The sequence below is a fragment of the Populus alba genome, chromosome 19 (assembly GCF_005239225.2).
Source record: "Populus alba chromosome 19, ASM523922v2, whole genome shotgun sequence".
Taxonomy (NCBI): domain Eukaryota; kingdom Viridiplantae; phylum Streptophyta; class Magnoliopsida; order Malpighiales; family Salicaceae; genus Populus; species Populus alba.
In genome coordinates, this window is record NC_133302.1 from 11115861 (window position 1) to 11136999 (window position 21139).

The 21139-nt window shown below is 32.8% G+C and overlaps 2 protein-coding genes across 2 annotated transcripts; both read left to right on the forward strand.

Annotated features, from left to right (window-relative positions):
• The first annotated feature begins 821 nt into the window (after window positions 1–821).
• LOC118027740 (probable arabinosyltransferase ARAD1) lies at window positions 822–4111 on the forward strand. The gene is made up of 2 exons (XM_035031181.2): window positions 822–2371; window positions 3140–4111. Exons 1-2 carry the CDS (start codon window positions 1409–1411, stop codon window positions 3692–3694), a joined length of 1518 nt encoding a protein of 505 aa, XP_034887072.1. The 5' UTR covers window positions 822–1408; the 3' UTR covers window positions 3695–4111.
• Window positions 4112–12053: 7942 nt separating this feature from the next.
• LOC118027739 (cysteine synthase) lies at window positions 12054–18811 on the forward strand. Its single transcript, XM_035031179.2, has 11 exons — window positions 12054–12391; window positions 12587–12696; window positions 13018–13075; window positions 13184–13447; window positions 13552–13689; window positions 15878–15929; window positions 16020–16069; window positions 16662–16721; window positions 17155–17235; window positions 18102–18284; window positions 18369–18811. Exons 1-10 carry the CDS (start codon window positions 12095–12097, stop codon window positions 18189–18191), a joined length of 1200 nt encoding a protein of 399 aa, XP_034887070.1. The 5' UTR covers window positions 12054–12094; the 3' UTR covers window positions 18192–18284; window positions 18369–18811.
• The last annotated feature ends 2328 nt before the right edge of the window (window positions 18812–21139 follow it).

Below are 21139 nucleotides of genomic sequence, written 5' to 3' on the forward strand. Positions count from 1 at the left end.
TTTGAATTGCGTGTGAGTTACATTACATGATACAATTGATTTAATGAATAAAAAAATAATATGTATAATTGGTAAAAAAATAATGTTTTATTTTTTAAAAATTTCAAAATAAATTTTATATTTTTTAATATTGAAATAACCATATAATAGATTGATTCAAATTTCGTAATTTAACCAATTTAATTTATGATATTATTGATTAATTTTACTAGATTTAAAAACTTTGTATTTTTAAATTATATTTTAATTTGAGAATGTTTTTTTATTGCTAGATAGAGCAGAGGAAGATTTTTACATGTAATTTGAAATTTTCATTTGACTTGTAAGAAACTAACTAACATGTTATTAAATTTGATATTTTTAAATTTTTTATAATTTTTAAAAAGTATTTTCTGTCTAAAATAAAATAAAAATACTAAATTTTTTATTAATCAACTTTTTTAAAAACAAGCAAATACAAAAAAATTTAGAAAGCAGCTTTCTGAACATCATTTTTCAAAAAATAAACACAAATTTAATATTAAAATTCTAATTAAAAACACAGAAACTATGGATTTCTTAAAAGAATTTTTTGATACAAATATGAAAAATAAATTTTCAGAAAACAAACATAGTTTTAGAATTGAAATCCTAATTAAAAACAGAGAAACTATGGGTTTCTCAAAAGAATCTTTGATAAAAAAAAGTAAATAATAATAATAAGCTAATCCCTTTCCTTAAAGAATCTGAGAGTGTAATCCTAATCGATTTATTAAAACGAAACACTAATTTATTATTTATTAGCACCATAATTATATTTAACACAACACAACACAACGGAAAGCCATGGATAAATACTCTAAAAAAACACACGCAGAGCAGAGAGGGGGAGGGGGGGGGGATGCACAGCCCGGTTCTACAGTGCAGATAGATAGTACCTATTCCCACGCTAACTTCGTTGAGTCCTTTTTCTTTTGTTTTTGCATTCTAAAAACAAAAAGAAAGGAAAAAGAAAACAAATAGAGAGAGAGAGAGAGGGAGAGCGCAGCAAACAGCGAGGGCCAATTTTATTTATTTTCCATGGTACGATTCTATACAACAAACAAAGAAACACGCACTTAATTGTTTTTCTCTACCATTGTTTGGTGGGTTTTTGTGCTTTTCTCTTGACCTGATATTTTAGTCTTTGTGGGCTTCTTATCTTAGGAAATTTAGATTGAAAAAATCAATTTTAATCTCTTTTCTTCAATCTGGAGGTGATTTGTATTTGTTGGGTATTGACTGTTTTTGCTGAATATTGTGGAGAGAGAGATCTTTTAGCCAATGTGATTGACATCAGTTTCTTGTAGAGAATCATATTGGTGGTAATGTGATGTTTGATACCTGATATTCTTCTCTTTTTTTGGCCGGATTATTTGTTAGTATTGCAATGGCTGAGAAGCACTCCTCATCGTCTCTTGGGATTATTTCTAGGAAATCTATGCTTTGCTTGTTTTTGTTTGCGTCCGCCTTGTTTATGTTGTCTTGGTTTTTTCTGTTGCGTTCCACGAGCAGTGCCGGGTTTATTGGCCTCAGTTTGTTACCTCATCCCAAACTTAATCCTCTTATTGATAATGGCAATTCTGCATCCTGGAATCGGAAGGATGTTGAACCCTCGATTGGAAATCGAGCGATTCTTGTAGACAACGAAGGAGAAGAAGAAAAACCTCAAAAGAAAGATGATTTAGGGGATGTGAAATGCAGCGGTTCTGATAATAATTACAAACAAGTTCTTAAGATTTTCATGTATGATTTGCCTTCTGAGTTTCATTTTGGACTCTTAGATTGGAAACCTCAGGGGGGTAGTGTTTGGCCTGATCTTAGAGCTAAAGTGCCTGAATACCCTGGTGGGCTCAACTTGCAACATAGTATTGAATATTGGCTTACATTGGATCTTCTTGCTTCAGAGGTTCCTGGCATTCCTAGAGCTGGTAGTGCTGTAAGAGTTCGAAATTCTAGTGAAGCCGATGTTATATTTGTTCCGTTCTTTTCTTCTTTATGCTATAACCGATATTCCAAGGTGAATCCACACCAAAAGAAGAGCAAGGACAAATTGTTGCAAGAAAAGTTGGTCAAGTTTTTGACTTCGCAAAAGGAATGGAAGAGGTCTGGGGGGCGAGATCATGTCCTTTTGGCTCACCATCCAAATAGTATGTTAGATGCAAGGGTGAAGCTATGGCCAGCAATCTTCATACTTGCAGACTTTGGGAGGTATCCTCCAAATATAGCAAACGTTGGCAAAGATGTGATTGCACCATACAAACATGTAATTAGAAGCTACGTCAACGACTCATCAAACTTTGATAGCCGCCCCACTTTGCTGTATTTTCAAGGAGCCATATACCGGAAAGATGTATGTTCTCTCCCTCTCGACTACTTCTGCCTTTCATTAAAATTTCTACTGTAACTAAAAACTTAATTTCCACAGAAATTTCTTTTTGATATGTTCTACAACTCAAAAATAAGCTCTGATTCGACAATACTATGAATAAGTGATAGTGATAACATAAACTGTCATGAGCTTCCCAGTTCTCACCACGTTATTTCCTATTCTGTGAAACAGAAGATTAGTTAGAATAGGATTATTTCATGGATTAGGTGTCAAAGTACATGCCAATTAAATGATAAGTTATTCTATCTCAAGGCATCTATTTCAACGTACTGGGTTCTTAATGTGCATTTCTTATCTTGAAGCTGTTGAAGTAAAATCATTGTCAAACCTTGAATTTGGCTCTGAAACTAGCATGGACTTGATGTCCATGTAGTCTACTTCCCACGGGTGTAATGAACTAGCCATATGCACATGTATGGAAGTTCATTCAAGTAAAGTATTGTGGGCTGCTGTTGAGGATGGGTTGCGGTCATAAACTCAAAAATCACCATTCCATCTCATGAAACTTTCCTGACGTAATCTCTTAATGGATCTTCATAATTTCATGTGATACATTTGACTTGCTGAGTGTTTTTCACTAAAAACTTCATATTTATTAGATTCTGAAAACCGTCCAATTAAGATGATCCATTATTTTCCTTTAATTCAACTGTTATTCTATGCCTCTCTTTTGGTTGGCTTTACAGTATCTATACCTTGATTCTTCAATTTTGAGTTTCTTGTTTTCAGGGTGGCTTCGCTCGGCAAGAATTATTTTATCTTCTTAAAGATGAAAAAGAAGTGCATTTTCAGTTTGGGAGTGTACAAAAAGATGGAGTGGGAAAAGCTTCTCAAGGAATGCACTCCTCCAAATTCTGCCTTAACATAGCAGGTGACACGCCCTCATCAAATCGTCTCTTTGATGCCATTGCTAGCCACTGTGTTCCGGTCATCATCAGTGATGACATTGAGCTCCCTTACGAGAATGTTCTTGACTACTCTCAATTCTGCATATTTGTTCGCACATCAGATGCTGTCAGAGAAAAGTTCCTCTTAAATCTCATCAGGAGTATTAAGAAGGATGAATGGACTAGAATGTGGAAGAGGTTGAAAGAAGTAGAAAATTTCTTTGAGTTCCAATATCCATCAAGGGAAGGTGATGCGGTTCAAATGATATGGCAGGCTGTAGCGAGAAAAGTTCCTGCAATTAGGTTGAAGGTAAATAAATTTAGGAGATTTTCACGTTTCGGCACCCAGAAAGATGGAGAGTTAAGAAAAATGCCATCACCTAGTAATTTTTGGTGAAAACATTCGTTGTTGCCCTATAGTGTGACCTTTGAGCCTGTCATTTATGGTCCACACGAGGTTCTGCTACTTGAAAAGGTGAGAAATTCAATGAATTCTCACTGCAGATTTTGACAACTCTTTTGTAAAAATAAAAATATAAAAAATTAAGAAGATAAGAGTTTCAAGAATTGGGCTTCCCTGCATGTCTCAGCAGCACTTCTTGTATCTCAATTTTACTGTCTTTGCTGGCTATATACATCTCCGGATTTGACTCAAATATACAATGCACAAATTATTTTGTCTAGCTATTGATAAATTACGATCCTTCTTCGAAGAATGGAATATAATCACTCACTAATATTGTACCAAGCAAGGAAACCCTGCACTTGCTGGGTTTAGAAGTTGGATAGAAGAAAATTGGAATTTTGTAGTGAAGGACCACATTCATTTTTTTCTTTTGGAATCAATTTTTTCCCCTTATGTTAAAAAAGGGCCAAGTTCCCCCCACAGCTAAATATATATATTTTTAAAAAGAGTAATTTTGTTAAAAGGGAAGAAATGGATAAAGTACAGTAGGCATACCTCAAGAAATACAAATGTTTGTTATCTTGGTCTATCTTACAAAAAATAACAAGCAAAAGAAGCAAAAACTAAAAATGAAAAATGAAAGAGGACAAAAGCAAATTATGTAGACAAATAGTAGATGAGCCAGTTGACCGGTTTCTGAAAATTCATTAACTAGTCAATTGGTTGATTACATATGAGATTATGCTAAACAAAATCTTGAAAATCAACAATAGTAATGTTATTTCATGACTTTCAGAGACGCCAAATAAACCTCAAAGTATCTGGGATGTGAAACCTTGGTTCGAGCTCTACCAAACGGGACCAAACCAAATAAAAAATATTATCACAAACATCCTGATGAGATCGGTATTATGAAAGACTCAGTTATTTCTTTCATACTAAATGAAGTAAACCGAGGCTGAGAGGGTTAATTGAGCAAGTAAATGTGTAAATACCCTTTTCTTTTTCAAGTATCTGTATGCCCGCTAAAGTAGCTGACACAATGTCAAAGAAGGCCAACTTATAAAGGTTATGCTTGTAATAACACTCCAAATTGTAGTAGAGAAAGGATACTAAAAGAATAAATGTTCATGTGTTTCAATCTACAACCCATAAAGGATTACATGTCGAAGAGAGAATGATTTGAAAAGCAAGTAGTCTGACCATGGTGTTGAGATGACCTATAGAGGCAAGCCACATAATAAAAGAATGTCTTAGAATGAAACCTGAGAACCAGAGAAGATAGTGCATAGAATATGTGGGTTTGGAATCTTTAAAAACCTCCCATGTCGAGTCAATGGAAAACCTCCCCAATGAATGGTCATTCTAGACACAATGGTCTGGTAAGGCACTCATGGGGTTAAAAGTAATTGAGTCCCCCTCAATAATGTTTGAGACCTTAGCATTTCATGACAACCTGGTAGAAGTAAGCACTCTAAAAGGCACTAGGTTGCATAATTATTGTCCATCTAGCAACCAATAATCTAACCACAAAGAGGTAGTAGTCCCATCATTAATACTATAAACAAACTTCCCTGTACACCAATCTCTGCTGAGTAGAATCTTCCTCGATAATCACAAGGACATTGAAGGAGGCCTGACATATTAGAAGGATTTACCTTTGAGTAGAACACCATGGACCCATCCCGACTAAACTAATGATCTATCTAAAAACAATTGCCACACATGCTTGAGAATAGCCGCTCTATTCCAAGTTTAAGCACTTTTTATTCCCGAGCCACTCTTCTGAAGAGGATAACAAACATAGGCCATGTCATCTTAGTATTCAATTATCATCTAATTGTAATTATATTGTGATAATTTGAGGGATAGTCATCTGATTATCTTTTTATCTACAATTTACTTAATATTTTTTATTTAGTCATATTCATAAAAAAGGAGCATCTTTAAGATTCATTAATAAAACAAATAACAATATTATCTAATACAAGAATTAGTATGTTGAGAAGTGATGATTTTTGTAAGATAGTAGGATATCTTTGTTCAGCTTGTTTCCCACAGTATATTATCTTGGTTCTTTGTGTTGCGTTCCACGGGTAACTGGCTCCATTAACCTTAGCTTGCTACCCAAGCCTAATTAATCTGTATTATGGAATGGACATGGCATTTCCTTCCTGGTTTTGAACCCTTGATTGGAAATTGAGCTCTCCTGATGGATAATGAAGGATAAAGACAGAAACCCCCGGATACAAGCTGTTCTGGAAGATGAGAAATGCCAAGCCTCTGACAGCCATGGAAAAGATGCCCTTTTGTTTTTTGTTTTTCATTTTGTTTTGACGAGTGAGAATTTCATTGATTAAAGAAATAGGGAGAATCCATGATACAAACTAGTACTTAGTGCAGTTAAATTGGATACTTTCAATTTTCATGCACACATCCGGTGCTTACAAATGTCAAAGAACTGTGGACTCCGCAGAGCTTCTTGTAGAATTCAAGTTGTATGCAACGTCCATTTTACAATCTGACAGATCCATCTGATTAAAACCAGCAAAAGGAAGCCAATTGTGACCATGCGCTCTTTGATTCTTTGTAATACCATAGATTGTGGGCCTCCATGCTAAGCTTGTAAGGACTAACTGGAAGCTTTTCTTCTGCAACTTCCTTTTAGCCCAATCAAACTCCACTGTCCTTCTTCCTGCATTTTTCTTCTTTAGCCACACTTCTGCAGAATCTTTTTCCACACATGTGCAGAGTAAGAACAGCCAAAGAATAACTTCTCTCTATCCCCATCAACAGTCCACATAACAAGCAATCTGCATTAATATTTCTCCCCAAATTAACTTATCTCACCTTAGTGGAAAGACTGTTGTGAACCGCAAGCCATGCAATGAGGCTATGTCTGTTGCCTGGGAACGTTCAAGGGGTCCCCAGTTATACCAATCTTTCCTTGTGAAGTCCCAAGACCTCCTAGCAGAAAAACTTCCATCAGGAGTGAGCTTCCATGCAATTTTATCGTCTTTAAAAGGATTGGGACAAATAACACTAGCGATAGCCCCCAGAATCTCCACCATAGCATCTTACCTTGAACTAGGCCAAACCCAATCTGCTTTCCTGTTATCGCAGCTGGCTTTGCATCAGAATGGGTTCGAGCTTCTTGAATAGGCTGCGTTCCATGTTTTCTGACTAAAAATACCAAGTTGTTGCCAACAGTCCTACCACAAGCTAATTCATTGGTCATTTCCCACAATATGTGGTTCCGAATTGGCTCCCTCAATTTCAGTAGCTTGTTCCAGTACCAAGCACCACCATTAGTGCATTTTTGGCTCCAAAATCTCCCCCTTTTAATCTATATGCTTTAACCTAGCTTGCATATATTATTCCAAATGCATTACGGATAGGCCAGACCAGGACGTTCTCAAAGAGGTTATAGGCCAAATCCCAAATATTTAGGATGAAATGAGCTGGAGAAGACTGTTCAATGGTTTTTTTTTTTTTTTTTTATGTACAGAATTATCATCGGATTTAATTATTTGATTAAATTTATTGATAAATTCATTTATAATATTTAATTTATAATCTAACGAGCAACTCTTCTCTCCCTGAATCTCTTTTTCTTCTTCTTCTTTTTTTTTTTTGCAACAAACACCACAACCCCCCCTAATTTTATCATAAATCAACCTCCTACTATAAATTCAGCCACCTCAGTACTTAGTTTATCAGTATTCTTATTCTGATTTAAATTATGTTGAGAATTCTTCACTTCAAGTAAGCAAAACTACCTATTTTTATTGCATATTTTTGTAGTATATGTATTTTGTTTGGGTATTTACTTGTTTTATAGTTTTTTTTCCATATAAATTTGTTGTATGATTTGTACATATTAGAGTTTATTTGAGATTTTATAAAATTGTATTTATTTGTAAATTGATGAAATTTAATTTGAATTTATGACTTACGTGTTTTGTAATGAAATAAATAATGGCTTATTTAATGGTTTCATTTTATATTTGTCAATTTTATTATTGCGTTGAAATTTTTAGTAAATGTATAGAAATTTAAATTTATATAGATAATTGATAATGAATAAGTTGTACTATTAAAATAGTTTGAATTAAACCAATGTTTTGTTATTTATTTAGTTTATGTAATTAATTAATACATGTTGTCATCAATATTTTATATAGATTTGACATAACTAATGATTGATTGTTCATGAATATATCGAGATTCATCTGAAGGGTTATGTAGGATGAATTATTGTGATAGGGTGTTTCAAGGTTTTATAAATACACATTATCTAATCCAAGAAATATTAGTTGATGCGATATTAGAAATTTATGTAAGAGGTGTAAAAATAAAAAGTTTCTCAATCCTAATATTGTAATGATACATCTTCTACAAAAAGAGTTCATCAAGAGATACTTGTGTTGGTTTGCACATAGAGAATCATATGTTCCTAACAAGACCATGGTAGAAAGGATGATTGAGTCAACTTTTAGTTTTAGTAATGTGCATGAAGCTGTAAATGACAATAGTAATCCTTATAGAAATATGATTATAGATTTAATGAAAATGAATCAAGGTTATACCGGTCAATGTCTAATGGTAGATGAAGAACCTAATGCAGATGCGACCAAGTTTTTTGATCTTTTGAAGCACTCTAACGAACCATTATGGGATGAGTGCACAAATCACAGTAAATTATCGGTCGTTGCACAGGTGTTTACCATCAAGTCAGTGGGTTAAGTGAGAATGGTGACACGACCAAAAGATTGATGTCTTCTCCCAAGTGCAGGAGTATCAAAGTAATAAATAACTCGACAAGACCGGGGTCGAACCACAGAAAGGTTAATTGTATAAATTATAAATAACAAGACAATAACAACAACAATAATAACAATAATATTAATAGTAGTAGTAGTAGTAATAATAATAATAATACTTGGTACGTGGCGTTGTTATACCTGAGAATGATCTCAAAGATCGGGTCACAGGTTTCCAGCCTATGTACTGAGTTTATGAAAAGATCAAAGAGATATATTATATAATACAAACAGATTTCTATGCGAATGAACAAGGCAAGACCAACAATATCAGGATCCATTGATCAAACACAGAGCATACTTAACGTACATAAAATATAACAAGAATGTAATAATAATAATAATAATAATAATAATAATAATAATAATAAAGAAGAGGAGGAAGAAATTAATGAGAACTTTGAGATGGAAGATTAATGTAAGGATTAAACAATGATAAAAACAAATGTCAAGGTTAGAGGATCCACTAATGGTATTTCAAACAAGTATAGTATAAACTCTTATTATTCAACTGGAAACCACACACAAAGAAGGTTCCGATCGGATGATTTGTCACTAATAGCTCATTATAAATTGTTAATATGATCATATTAATTATCTTCTTTAAGTAACACCAAACTTTTAAATATTGTCAGGACTTCATGATGTTAACTAATGTTAACAACAAATCAAGTTTCTTTTATAGCCCAGGTGTAGGTAATACCATATGGTTGGGCTATGAGAGTGCCAAACATTTGTTGTATCAAGTGTTATACAACACAAATCTAGATTAACAATTTAACAAGTAAGGTATTAAGAATTAGTATGATAAAAAGATAAGACTTGTTAATATTAAACATTAAGGTCCATGTTGAGTTTACATCATATTTATTCTTACACCATTAGTGTAACCTTTTCACCTTGACATAATAAACTTAGCTAAACATAATGAAGAAGAGAAACATAAATAAACAAAACAAGAACATAAAGAAAATACAAGTTAACTAAGGAAAAGAAAGGAAATGAAATGAAAAGCATAAACAAGATATTAATGAAAGCAAAACTTAAAAATTACAAAAAATATAAAGAGAGAAATAAAGAGCATGAACTTGATCTGAACAACCAAGCCCCTAAATACATGGCAAATGCCTCCTTTGATAGGTCAAAATTTGAAATTATTGATTTGATGACTAATTATTGAGTGGGTGGCCAACTCTTGACTTTGTGAAAATCCTTATCTTCTTGTCTGAATAAAACGAAAATGCTAGCATCAGAATTGGGTCCATTTGAAAACATGAAAGTTGTAGGAAATTGACTCAGCTTTCCAGAAAAAAAAAATAGTGGTCATTTGGACTTCTAGAACTCCAGATATGGGCCAAACACTGAACAATGTTCGGGCTGCAGAACAAATTCAGACTTCTTCGTTGTTGCTATAATTTGGACTTGAAAACAGCCTTCTTAGATCTTGATGAAAACATGAAAGTTGTAGGCCTATGTCTTACTGAATCTGTGTAAAACTTTGAAGTCATTTGGACATCTAGAACTTGAGATATGACCTAATTACCGAACAATGTTCCAGTTTGGACTGCACTAACATCTCTTTTCTAAGTTTGGCCCTCTCTTTGTCCTTTCAATTTCCATACTTGAACTCATCAATCAATCCTTTGATTTATGTGATAGACTTGCATTTAAGATGAATATTTACCATATATTAAGGTATTTTATAGTATTAGACTTGTTATTATAAAACATGCTTTAGTTAAGAAGTTATTGATACTTTAAGTGCAAAATGATGATATAAAACCTTGATAAATATGTATTTTTAAGTACTAATCATAAAGCTAGGTCAATATTATCAAGGCTAATAATGGGATCTAAAGCATCAATTATTTTATTTAAATTCCCACAAAGTATAAACATGAAAAAAAACAACATGAATATAAACCATATATATTAGTGATAAATCTAATTTTAAAAAATTAATATCATTGTTTAATGAAAATAGTAATAATAATTTTCAATATTATTATTAATATCATTGTTATTGAAAATAGTAATGAAAAGAAGCCTTTTGTACTTGGGTGGTTTGATTAATTAAATTGAACTAGGTTCAATTTGATTCAATGGACTTTTTAAGATTGGAACGAAACATGTGGAATGAAACCGGAACATTCTGACCGAAATTTAGCCGAAAAATACGGAACGAACCGAGATTTAAAATGAGATGAAAGTTATTTTGTTTTATTCCGTTTTTTGAATTGGTATGAAATGTTTCAGCCATTCCGGACGAAACGAAATAGAATTGACAACCTTGAGCTAAACTGCATCTAGGATTTGTCCATCTGCTTCTTTTTCAAAGAGAGCCTTCATTTTAGTTTCTATTTTCCTTGATATTTTATGGGTTTTTGCTTCTTTTTATTATTATTATTATTATTATTATTATTTATTATTATTATTATTATTATTATGTTGTAATCTACGACTTTGGTTTTGCTTGTATTGTAAATGGAATTCAATCATATCTTGGTCATGCAAACTGGAACGAGTTTTTGAACAACAGAAACAAGATTTGCTTATGGGTTTCACCGGTTTTTTAATAACAAAAACAAACCGAATCGAACTGAAATCAGTTAGTTTGAACTGGTTTCAGTTTGGTTTTGGATTTAAATTTTAAAACATAATAATTTTGGATTTGGTTAAATTTTTAATGTAAAAACTGAACCGAATAAAAAATGATCACCCCTAATGGTTACATATCAAATTCACCGACGGACAAAAAAATTATTAATGAAATGATTATATAATTTTTTTATCGATGATATGTTTTATATATAACGATGAAAGTATTAACAAAATAAAGTAGATAAAGTTTTTTTAACTTGTTTTGTCCATTAATAAATCCATCTACAAATTTATTACCGACAAATCATAAATTACATACGAGAGTTTTATTTCCATTTGTGATCACATTGGCAAGTTTCATGCGACAAATTATGACTATAAATACTGATATAAAATTCCATTAATAAATCTAAAAATTATAATGTATATATTCTTGAATGGTACAGATTGATTGGAAGGTGAAGAAAGCAAATCCATCCCATTTCACTACAAACAACAGTTCTCATGGCTACTTAAATCCGAATTAAAAAAAAAAAGGTGCTAACCTGGGCTTTTAGCCTTTTGAAATAATAAGTTCTTAGTAATTTTAGTTTCAGAAACTATATATTTAATTCTTATATTTTTATATTAATTTATAACTTATTCTTTCCCTTCATTTCATGCTATTTTTTTATTTTATTTTTGTTTTAAATATAGAGAAGATAAAAGTGTGTGTGTGTGTGTCTATATATATATATATCATGGAAAGATCGAGGAGAAAAGAGGACATTTTTGGAAACAGAAAACTACAATTAAACATGGTTAATACTTATCATTATATTATTTTATCATATTTCATACTACAGGGACTAGTTCATTTATTTTAATAAACTAAAGGTACTGATTAAATAATTAAGTCAGATAACAAATTAGAAAAAAGAAGATAAACCTCTGAAAAACCTCTTCTAAGTTCTAACTAACCGATTCAATGGCTATTTCTTCTTCCCACTCTCTCCTCCCTCCTTTCCCTTCCATCATTTCACCCCATAAACGACACCATTTCCCAACTCTAAACACCCTACGTTGTGCACCAAGAAAGGACCTCTTTTATTCAAAACGACAATGCTCAATTATTGTCCATGCTAAAGCAAAAACAAAAGCAAAAGAGAAAGAGAAAGAGAAAGCAAAGGCACCGCCACCTCCTTCGCTCCATGCCTCAGCCACTGTAGAAACATTAGAAGAAGAGGAATTCGATGCTGTCAACATAGCAGAGGATGTAACCCAGGTTCTGTTTTTCAATCAAAATCACTAATTCTGCCGCTGGGTTTTGCTCATTTATTTTTGAAAAGCTTGCTTGCTGACGGGTTTCTTGTCAAATGATTTGATAAAGTTAAAATTTTGAAATCTTTAATTTTTGTAAGCAATTCATTATGTTTCAAAAACCTTCACTGATTTGAGCAGTTGTGACAAATTGATACAGTTGATAGGGAGAACACCAATGATATATCTTAACAAAGTCACACAAGGCTGCGTTGCGAATATTGCTGCTAAACTTGAATCCATGGAACCTTGTCGAAGTGTCAAGGATAGGTAATGTTCTCCCGCTTTATTACTTTTGTAGTTTCTTGACTATATGTAATGTGTGGATGGGAGTTTTTCATTTTCAATGATTCGTACCATAATGGGATTCGCGACTTTTCAAGATAACCCTTCTATATCTTAGCTGGTTAAATTTTCATCTGAATTGCCGTGTGTGGATTCTTAATTAATTGAGAAGAAAGATATTTGTGCAAGTTTTCAATGTTTTTCTCGTTGAGGCGTTTAAGTGTTGTCGCATTTGACCAATGTAATCATCTATTTGTCAATTGCGGACTAACTCAATCATCTATTTGTCAATTGCGGACATTTCAGAATTGGTTATAGTATGGTGTCTGAAGCTGAAGAAAGTGGAGCAATTTCCCCTGGGAAGGTAAGTGGTGTACCGTTTGTTGTAGAGATATATTACCGTTTGGTCAATTCCCTTTTAGAGTGTTTGATTTTGATTGTTGTTCATATCATATGTTTGTCATTTTTTCAGAGTATATTAGTTGAACCAACCAGTGGAAATACAGGACTTGGAATTGCTTTTGTTGCTGCAACTAAAGGGTACAAACTTATTATCACCATGCCTGCATCCATAGGTCTTGAAAGAAGGGTCCTCTTACGTGCATTTGGAGCAGAAATTGTCTTGACTGATCCGGAGAAAGGTTTGAAAGGCGCTGTTGATAAAGCTGAGGAGATTGTTCTCAGCACACCAAATGCATACATGTTTCAACAGTTTGAGAATGTGGCTAATACAAAGGTCATTAGTGCCTCATTTAATGCTACTTAAAAGTTCTCTCTGATGCATCTTAGTCTTCTCCTTCAGATAGATATATGAAAAAAGTTTTGTTGCTTGAATTGCAGATCCACTTTGAAACAACAGGACCTGAAATATGGGAAGATACTCTGGGCAGTGTTGACATGCTTGTTGCTGGAATGGGGACTGGGGGTACTGTAACTGGCACTGGACGTTTCTTGAAAATGATGAACAAAGAAATTAAGGTTTTTGTCACTTCTTATTGTTTCAGTCCTTTTGATAACTTGTGCATAGCACATTGAGTTTACATTTAGGCAACTATAGTACTGAAACAACTTACCAGTAATAATTAAATTCTAGGAAATGTGTTTTGGTAACATGTCGTTATCTATTTCTTGGTGCTCCTGCATGCTTGTGGGTGTTTCCCATTCCATTCACGTGGATTATTTTTGTTGCTATTTATTGTGACATTCTCATGCTTTACAAAATAAGAACAAGGAGAGAAAAATGAACTAAAAAGGAGGAAGGAAATCTTAAAAATAGAAGATGCATGCTGATGTTTTAACATGAACCAGACTAAATAATAATCTCTGATTTATCAAAAGCAAGCTTGTTGGAATAGTTCACTCAATAGAAGTGTTCAACAGTTCAGACACCTCATATGGTGAGAATGGTTGATGGGCCCTAATGTCACATAGATTTGATACGAATATTATGATTAAAGAAATCAAAATGATAACCTTCACAATGTTTTAGATTCCTGTATTATACCTCAATTGAATTAAACAGTTGTTGAACCTAGCTGAGCGGTCTTTTGGATTCTTTGGTTGAAGAAATTGTAAACATAGACTCGTACTTGTGAAGAGTAATTCTAAGAAGCTTGTAAACGTAGACAAAATGAGATTGTTTAATGAATCAGGCTTCATAATTCAAACAGTAGCATACACAACTAAAGTGTGCTAATTTTTGAAAAGTCAAACCCTACTCGTAACACCTGGGATACACAGAATGGATATTGACATTTATAGACAAGCAATGGAGGCGTGTCTATGTTTGAGATGCCTTAGATAAACCAATTATGCGTCCAAAGAATCATAACTTTGACATGTCCAGATATCAATTAGCATACCCATGTCATAAAAATCAACTAGAGAGAAGACTCCAATGGACCAAGAAGATGCATAATTTTTGGCACCTGAACTTATGTGGTCATTTCAAAGTCCCTGAAAATTATTGCCAAGTCACCATTTTGGGACATACTCATTCCTTGATGAGTTTGCTTGTTGCTCTCAGAAAGGGTTCTCGTACATGAGTTTGAGTGTGATCGTGTTTAGAGTGATTCCTGCTTATATCTGAGCATTTAAGGATTCATGTTTAATCTTTTCATTCCAGCTGGCCTTTCAGCTCTATTACAATACTGAATGCTGCCATAATTCTACTTGGACAAGGGTATTGACTTGGATAAGTGTTTTAACTTATGGAAAAATAGCATTAGGTTAAATATGTTTTGGATGATAGTTATACACGCTACATTTTAGACGGACATCAATTTGTGTTTTATTTAAATATTTGTTTTTTCCAAGCTTATCACACCTAACTTTTATTCATAATCTTACTGGATGCTCTGTTGGACTGTATAAGAGGACTTCACATAATGTTGCCTGAATGATGATTTCAGCAGCTGTTTCAGTGCCTATTTAAACACCGCATGATACTGCAACTCTTTCTCAAAGGCTAGGCATGAACCTAGATTATCATTTAGCTTCTGACAAAGATGCTTTATAGATCATCTAATTGTGGGTTATTTTTGTTTATATTTAAAGAAAGTACCAGTACTTAGTTTGGTATGGTTTTTAGTATATAGACGTGGTTAGTTAGACTTTTAAAGGGATTGGTGGCTTTTATTTTATTTTATTTTATTTTTTGTTCATTTCCAAATTCTCATGGTGAAAATGTAATGATTGTTTCAGTACCAATTTGAAAAAAAAAAAAAAAGTATTTATGCAAAGAGATAATAAGCTATATCTTATTCTAAATGATTTCCTGGATCATAATGTTTATTCTAAATCTGTCAGGATGATAGCACACCATCAACACCTTCTTAATATGTTTTAGCCATTTCTATAATTATATGTTTATGAGTTTCCGTGTGTGATATGGCCTTTTAACTTGTTAACATCTAATGATCTTAGATTTCAAGTTTGATAATGCTGCCAAAATATATTCTTTTTCTATAGTCCAAACTAAGCTGGTGTTGTAATACTTGCCCAATTAGTTACATCTTGCATGTCACTATGAAGGGAAAATTGGAGTTTTTACTGTACATGATTTTGATGAGTGGCAAATATTAGATTTTGCAGCATTTTGCCTCTATATATGTTGTTCATCTTTCTGTATAACATGATGTTCAGTCTTTAAGTCTTGTTTGCTTAGGTAGTTGGAGTGGAACCTGCTGAAAGGAATATAATATCTGGGGAAAACTCAGGTAGAAATCATTTTATTTTCTATTATGTTCATAATTTTTTTCTCAAAAGTGTATGGCTTCACTATTAGTTGCCCATAAATTTTGATGCAGGTTATGTGCCAAACATCTTAGATGTTAAATTGCTTGACGAGGTTGTCAAGGTAAGAAGATGCCAGCCAGTTAATATTCTTATAATCAATGGTGTCCATATTGTATTAGCAACCTGGAAAAGGTCTTATTTTTTTCATCTTTTATTAGTTAAAAGAATGAAAATCAATTCATAGAAATGTTATAAAATAGGGAGTTTTGTAGGATTAGAAGAACAAATTGCAAGGTGCAAACCAATATCATATGCTCATTGATGAAGGAATTCAAGAAATTCTCGGTTTTTTTTTTTTTTTAACATAATTTGATTGCACAAACATTTGTAGAAGTAAATACACAACTTCTGCTTTTCAAAAACACCAATCCTTGTTGAACCAAAAAAATTAAAAATGGCAAAAATTGAAATTGAATATTTTTTAATACTTCAATATTTTGAACTGTTTGATCCACAAGTCCCACTATTCCTCCACATTAAAGGGCATTGTGTGCACAATATTGATGCTTATCTCCCTGTCCAAGAACAATTTCTTTTTCCTTATTCTCTATGTCTGCTAATTCATACGAGGTTGAAGAGGTTGATTTTCAGTGTATTTATCTCAAAAATTGATCTGGATGAACTTTTTGATAAATTTGTCCTCAAAACTGTAGGTCACAAATGATGAAGCTGTTGAAATGGCAAGGAGATTGGCATTGGAGGAAGGTTTACTGGTAATATACAAAGAACTTTCAACAGTTTTGGTTGAAATTTCTCCATTTCATATCCTATTATTTATCAGTTGCTTTGCTTTCAAGGTTTAGCTTAATTTTAATCCTGGCTGAGTAATGATCTAGGGTTGTGTTACAGATGACAGTTGTCTTAGCTAGGTGCTGACCTCAAAATGATATTTGTTCTTTCACTTCTTTTCTTTTTCTGGGTCAGAAAGAAAAAATAATGTTATATCAATCTCATGCTGGCTTTCTCAGTGTCTCAGGGTGATTCCAGAAGGCCAGAAGAACTTCTTTGCTAATTAATACATAAGCAAATAAATGAATACGTATATGGGCTGGCTATTTTTTACATCAAGCCTGTATCTCTATGTTTATGTAATGTGTTATTTATATAAGCTGGTTAGTTGAATTTATATTCCTTGCTTGTCTCCAGGTTGGTATTTCATCAGGAGCAGCTGCAGCTGCAGCAATCAGTTTAGGTAGAAGGCCTGAGAATGCTGGAAAACTTATTACAGTAAGTAAATTTTGTAATTTTGATCAATTGTTCATATTTAGCACAAGTATTTGAGATTGTGGAGGTTATGCATGGCTAGTTGCCAGCCTATGGTTACTGGCAATTAACAAAATCAAAAGTGGAGAAGTTATAATTTCCATATTGTCTACAAATGTTAATTCCAAGTCACCTGTTCCTCAATAAGATGGGAACTTGAAGATCTTTCAGGCCACTTTAAAATTAAAGATCCTTTTGTTGTGGTTTCCTCTATTCACAATAGTGCGATCGACTTTTCTTCAGTAGCATTTGCTAGCCTTATCTTTGATTTGAGGGTGATATTATATTTTTCCTTTCAAGGGAGATGTAGGCTTCAACTATACTTGAGAAGCATTTTTGTGTTTATAATTAGGATATAGTTCAATCTGGATTAAACTAGAACCTACAAAAGAGGGCTTGGTGGATGTGGCACCCTAATGACCTAATCTAAAGCAATTGAGATTAAATCTGTTTTTATAAATTGGCGGTAAAACCAAGCTGAAGGTGGCTAGGGGCCTAAACAAAATGTCCAAAGGTATAAAATTCGTTTGTCTTGACTTGAACAGATGCAAATTGCATCTTTATAGTGATGATGATTTTATGATTTCATTGGGGTTTGTTCTGAAACATGATAAACTTCTAGATATCTACATTAGATACATTTCCTGATTTGAAAGCAACAACTCGGCAGAACCTGTATACACTCTTTCATGGACAATTAAGATATTTAACTAATATTTTCTTCTATATTTTATGTGTAATTTTTTTTTTTATGTGAAATAATATGAAGTCATTATTCTCAACCTGAAAAACTGTATCTAAACTTGCCCTTTAATGGTTCAATGTTACAGGTTATATTTCCAAGCTTTGGTGAGAGGTACATTCCCACTGTTCTATTTCATTCTATATATGAAGAGGTTCGAAATATGGAACAAAGATAGTTGAACTATCCAGAAAATTAGTCTCTTCTGAAGAATTGGGTTATTTTTTCCTCGTATCTTCAAGTGAGAAGTAACCATTACATTGATCGATAGGTCAGTAACTTAAACAGGTTTCCAAGCAACTTCTTAAACTGAATGTTCCTGGATCCCTCAACTTCCCCACATCTTTTCCTGCAGGTGCCATGTTTTATATATATATATATATAGAACCTGGCTTTACTTTTAAAGCAACGTGGGATACCAAATTTTGTCCTCGAGGAAGGTGTCCTTCAGAGCTCAGCAGCTGAGAGTGTTGGCCCAGTGTCCATGCCTTGTTATCTTGTCCCTGCATTTTACAGCTTATCATGTGCTATATATCTAAGTTAAGCAGTCAATGTCAAATTGAGCTGCTGTAAACCTTTCACACATTCACATCATCATATAAAGATGAGGGAGTTTGGAAGTGGAAACTGTTTAGGCGGTGAAGTTATAGTATCGTATTAAAAAATTAATGGCGTGAGGAGGATTTTCCCTTGGTTTGGAAATTGTTTTGTTATGTAGACATTGATGCTTAACGTCAGTGTCATGGTGATTGTGATCTCATGTGCTTATGAGAGAGTCGGCTTTGATCTTTCTTTGTAGGGTGGCCCATGTTCTTAGCCTAATTTAAAGGCCATCAACAAAGATCAATAAATACAGTAGACAAGTAGTAAGGCAATCCATTTCTTATTCCACATTACAGCATAGAGGTTGATTTGAGAAGGGGGGCGGAAAGTTTTTTTTTTTTTTTTTTTTTATCTAAAATAATTTACCTCCATTTCAACTAATTTTTAATATTTTAAAATTAACAACTATATAAACTTTTAATAATTTTCAATTAAAATGACTTTTAAGGGCAAACTCAAAACTAACATAGGTCATTAAAGGTGAGCAAAAAATTTTCAAAAACTAATTAAATTAAAAAAATTAAAAAAAAATAACCGAAAAAACTGAATCATGAAAAAAAAAAACTAATTAAAATTTTAAAAAAATTGATCGATTCAGTTCAGTTTTGATTTTATAAGGCTAAAACCAAACCGAACAGAACTGAAAAAAAAAACAGGAAAAAAACCAAGCTAAATAAAAAAAAACCAAAACTGAATCGAACTAAAAACCAAACTAAACTGGTTTAAACAGGTTTTTATCTTAAAAAATCGAATCAAAAATTAATAAATTAACCGATTTCAATTTTTTTAAAAAATTATTTAATTTAATTATATTTTTTAATAAAAATCAAACCAAACACTACAAAATTAATTCCATTGAAGGCAGTAGTGAGATGTGATAGTAACTGGGCCATAAGGGTCACCTGTTTGGATGCTATTGGCCTCCAATTTTTTAGCATTGACTTCATTGCTAATTAATACTAGCCAATATTTAAACCAGTGTGGTAGTAGCCTGTCAAGAGAGTCTCTGAGGTCAAATAACAAACTGCCACGCGTCCTTATTTATTAACAATAAGTGTACTGTGGGGGTGGTCTAATTAAACTGGTAGGGTTTTAGTGGGTCCCAATAGCAATGGTCATCTCTCTTAAACAATGGAGGGCTAATTCATTCATGAGGATAATATGTGAGAAGAGGTGGCTGCTCTTATCTCACATACCGACCATGCTCAATGTATATATTCTGGGTAGAGAAGAAGCTGATAGTTATGTTAGAAAGTGATGTGATGGGTTCCATTAAACCTCGGGTCCTGGTTAGGGTTCTTAGATTGTGCCAGTTGGAGAGATGTCGATGTCTATGTTTGTCTTTGAAAAAAACTAGTCATTTTTTAGTTGCATGTCTGTTTAATGTGATGTTCCTCTCATGTTATCAACCAGAGTTCAAGAGATCACGATAATGGTGTTTTTAATAATAATAATAATAAAGCACTACTTTAGATGCAAAAAGCATGCTTAAAACAAAATTAATTTTAGTGCATCGATCTCAGTCACTTGTACTTGAAGATAAATAATTGAGCAATGTAGATTTAGTATACATATGTATTTCTCCTTTATATTCATGCAAAATTTAGGGAATAAAGTTCTTATTTATAAAGAGATAGTGTTACAATGTCGAGTTTTATACTTTTTATGTACATTAATATTGTGTGTTGGATGTTCGTATTCTGGACTTTATCGTGTGAATATGGGATGAGAAAATGTAAGATGTTTTTAAAATAAGGTAAAACAACAAGAAGTTTTCATTTATCATTCATTTAGAATATCATCAAATTAAAAAAAAAAACAAGTAAGATAATATTTTAAAGAGTTAAGATAAAACACTTTACCTTCTTCACGACACATGCTTATATGTCATTTAATTCTTGTGCAAAAATTCTTCCCTTTTTTTTCTCATGATGAAATTAAGTAAGATAATATTTTAGAGAGTTAATATAAAACTACACTTAAAATCTCAAACACTCTTGAATTTTTAGATTAAAATAATTTATATTAATATAATATTTAAACTTTAATAATCGAATTCAAATATAATGAGTTTTATGTCTTGGTGCTTTGGCTGAACACTCGTTCCACTTTCGTGTGGGTACCATGGTTCCAACCATGATGGATGTCATGGCTATAACCAGCCCTTCTTGGACAGGAGAGATCGCTTAGGCAGGAATATGTCTGAACGTACCTGATATCGAATAGTATTTATCGACCAAAATCGACGGGGAAGCCTGGCCTGACCTGTGGTCTGGTACCATTATAGATATATACTTGCATGAAATCTGATTCTTCTCTCTCTGAAGTAGAGCATATCAGCATCTCTGAAGTTTCATATTGTATTATTCAAGTAAAAGAGGGGATGAAGATTTTATTTAATTTAGATTTATCGAAGCATTTTTCTCATCCATGCTTATATATAGGTCTTATTCGCCATTATTCCTCCTTTAAGAAAGAAAATAAGTCCAATACTGCTATGAATTCGTCACTAGTCAAAGGCAA

Coding starts and splice junctions, on each gene's coding strand:
- LOC118027740 (XM_035031181.2), top strand. CDS start 1,409: ATGGCTGAGAAGCACTCCTCATCGTCTCTTGGGATTATTTCTAGGAAA. Junction 2,372..3,139: donor GAGCCATATACCGGAAAGAT/GTATGTTCTCTC, acceptor TCTTGTTTTCAG/GGTGGCTTCGCTCGGCAAGA.
- LOC118027739 (XM_035031179.2), top strand. CDS start 12,095: ATGGCTATTTCTTCTTCCCACTCTCTCCTCCCTCCTTTCCCTTCCATC. Junction 12,392..12,586: donor TAGCAGAGGATGTAACCCAG/GTTCTGTTTTTC, acceptor AAATTGATACAG/TTGATAGGGAGAACACCAAT. Junction 15,930..16,019: donor AATATCTGGGGAAAACTCAG/GTAGAAATCATT, acceptor ATTTTGATGCAG/GTTATGTGCCAAACATCTTA.